Source organism: Eublepharis macularius, chromosome 13 (assembly GCF_028583425.1).
Source record: "Eublepharis macularius isolate TG4126 chromosome 13, MPM_Emac_v1.0, whole genome shotgun sequence".
NCBI lineage: Eukaryota > Metazoa > Chordata > Lepidosauria > Squamata > Eublepharidae > Eublepharis > Eublepharis macularius.
This window is the reverse complement of record NC_072802.1, coordinates 18,847,150-18,849,134: the sequence shown is the minus strand read 5'-3', so window position 1 is coordinate 18,849,134 and position 1,985 is coordinate 18,847,150. Positions and strand designations below refer to the sequence as shown.

The 1,985-nt window shown below is 40.9% G+C and overlaps 1 protein-coding gene across 1 annotated transcript; it reads right to left on the bottom strand.

Moving 5' to 3' along the window:
• Positions 1 to 502: 502 nt before the first annotated feature.
• Positions 503 to 1,426, bottom strand: LOC129340915 (TLR adapter interacting with SLC15A4 on the lysosome-like). The gene has a single exon (XM_054995812.1). The coding sequence runs from the start codon at positions 1,424 to 1,426 to the stop codon at positions 503 to 505; it is 924 nt and encodes a 307-aa protein (XP_054851787.1).
• Positions 1,427 to 1,985: the final 559 nt, after the last annotated feature.

Below are 1,985 nucleotides of genomic sequence, written 5' to 3'. Positions count from 1 at the left end.
TAGGTATATAATTGCAAACACAGATAGTATAGCAGAGTACTGATGGATGAGATCTCTTGGGAGAATCTAGGTGAGAACTTATTCTACCTATGTATTTCATAGAAACTTTGAGCATGTTAAACTTAGGATTTATTAAGAAATGTTAGTAAACTTATTTCTTATTGCCTTTCTGTGTTCTGTTTTTATAGGATTTAGATTAATAGCCATTTATATTTTGATTACTTGCTTCATTAAAAAACTAGGGTGTATTTTCAATAAAGTGAAATAAACTCTAGACTGGTGTCTGTGTGTTTGATAAGGAGTTCCAAAGCAATATTGAACCCTATATAAATACATGTACTGACAAACAGCTGGTTCAAAGAACTTATCTGTTTGACAGGTCTAAAGACTAACTGCTTTCGGCTTCCCAGGAGAGAGATGCATCTTTCTCTTGGCTAGTTGAAGCTTAGTTTTAGACACGGGCAAAGGCTCATTTTAGTATTTTACTAAGCAATTATTTCAGTCATGATGCATGCTGCATCACAGAGTGGCTCATTTTACAAGGCAGTTCTGAGATTTGCAAGTTTGGGGTGCTACATTCACAGCTGTTCCGATCGCTGGTGTCTTGCAAGCCAAACACAGCTAGAGAATGGAAGAGAGTTTTTCTGGCAGTCACTGCTTCCACCTGTTGTTCACAGGATAGCTGGCGGCTCACCTCACCGATGTGACAAAGCAAATTTGACGTCAGGACATGTGTGATAGAATTGCACCTGGTCAGCTTTTCGTCCAGAAACTGTTTATATAGTTCCTGAACCTTCTTCTCCATGTAGTTGTTGATCATGGAGTTGGAAAGGGGCTGCCTGTGGAGAGTTATGCTCCGCTCCGCAACTTCGTCTCCTGTCCAGAGTTTTGCAGCCTTGCATTTCTGCAAAGGCTCTGTGAGAGGTGATTGGCCTAACGGGATATCTTCTGAAAACAAGATGGGACCGTTGGTCAGGTCGTCATAGGCCTGGTCCATTATGCAACCTGAATCACATCTATGGTCAGCAATGTGATCTCCTCCGATATACAGATCAGGATACTGCTGATAAAGACTCTGGCTCGACCAAGATCTATACAAATCCAACTCTTTCTCACAGTGCGGCTCCCTTCTTGGTATACACAGAGGAGCTGACTGAGAAGCTAAAAGAGGATTGTCGCCATATCCATTCATAGATGACTTTTGTGCAGAACTCCCCAGACAAACCTCTTTATCAATGGCAATTTCACAGGTTTCCTGAATCTTCTTAGCCATGTGCTTCTCACATTTTGAACGGCTGTTGCAATTTACACCTGTGTGCGGGTTTCCCCAGGCATCTTCTCCAACTCCTTTTAGTACCTGGCATTTGTGGGATTTATATATTTCCTCTTTGTACGCAATGCCTGTCAGGATACTTTCTGCCAGCATGGTAGTTGAGCGATAGAGATCGTCTAATTGGTACCGTAAGGGATATTCCTGAAAAAAATGCCAATGAAATCATGAAAAATTTCAGAAAAGGTTTTTAAAAAAACTCATTTCCAGTTTTGGGCTAGTGTTCCAAACAATAATGGTTTATTCCTGTATTACTTTAACCAATAATGTACTCTACACCCTTCAAATGTCCACTTCAACAAGGCTGAGACTACTGCTTAATTTTTTAACTTTTTATATTTACTATCTTTATAGTCTGCCTTTCTCTCTGAGGGCCAAACTACAAGTGACAAATTACACTTGAATGGCAAGTGAACAGACGCACGTGTATTCCTCCCTGTTCACTTACGCTCCACTTGCACTCCACTCGATCACGTAGTGCACTCCACTTGATCAGGTAGTGATCAAGTGGAGTGCAAGTAGAGCGCAAGTGAAGAGGGAGGAATACACGTGCGTCTGTTCACTTGCCATTCAAGTGTAATTTATCACTTGTAGCTTGGCCCTAAGTCTCAAGGGAGATTATACAGTATAAATCAATGGATTCAAAAGAATGAGA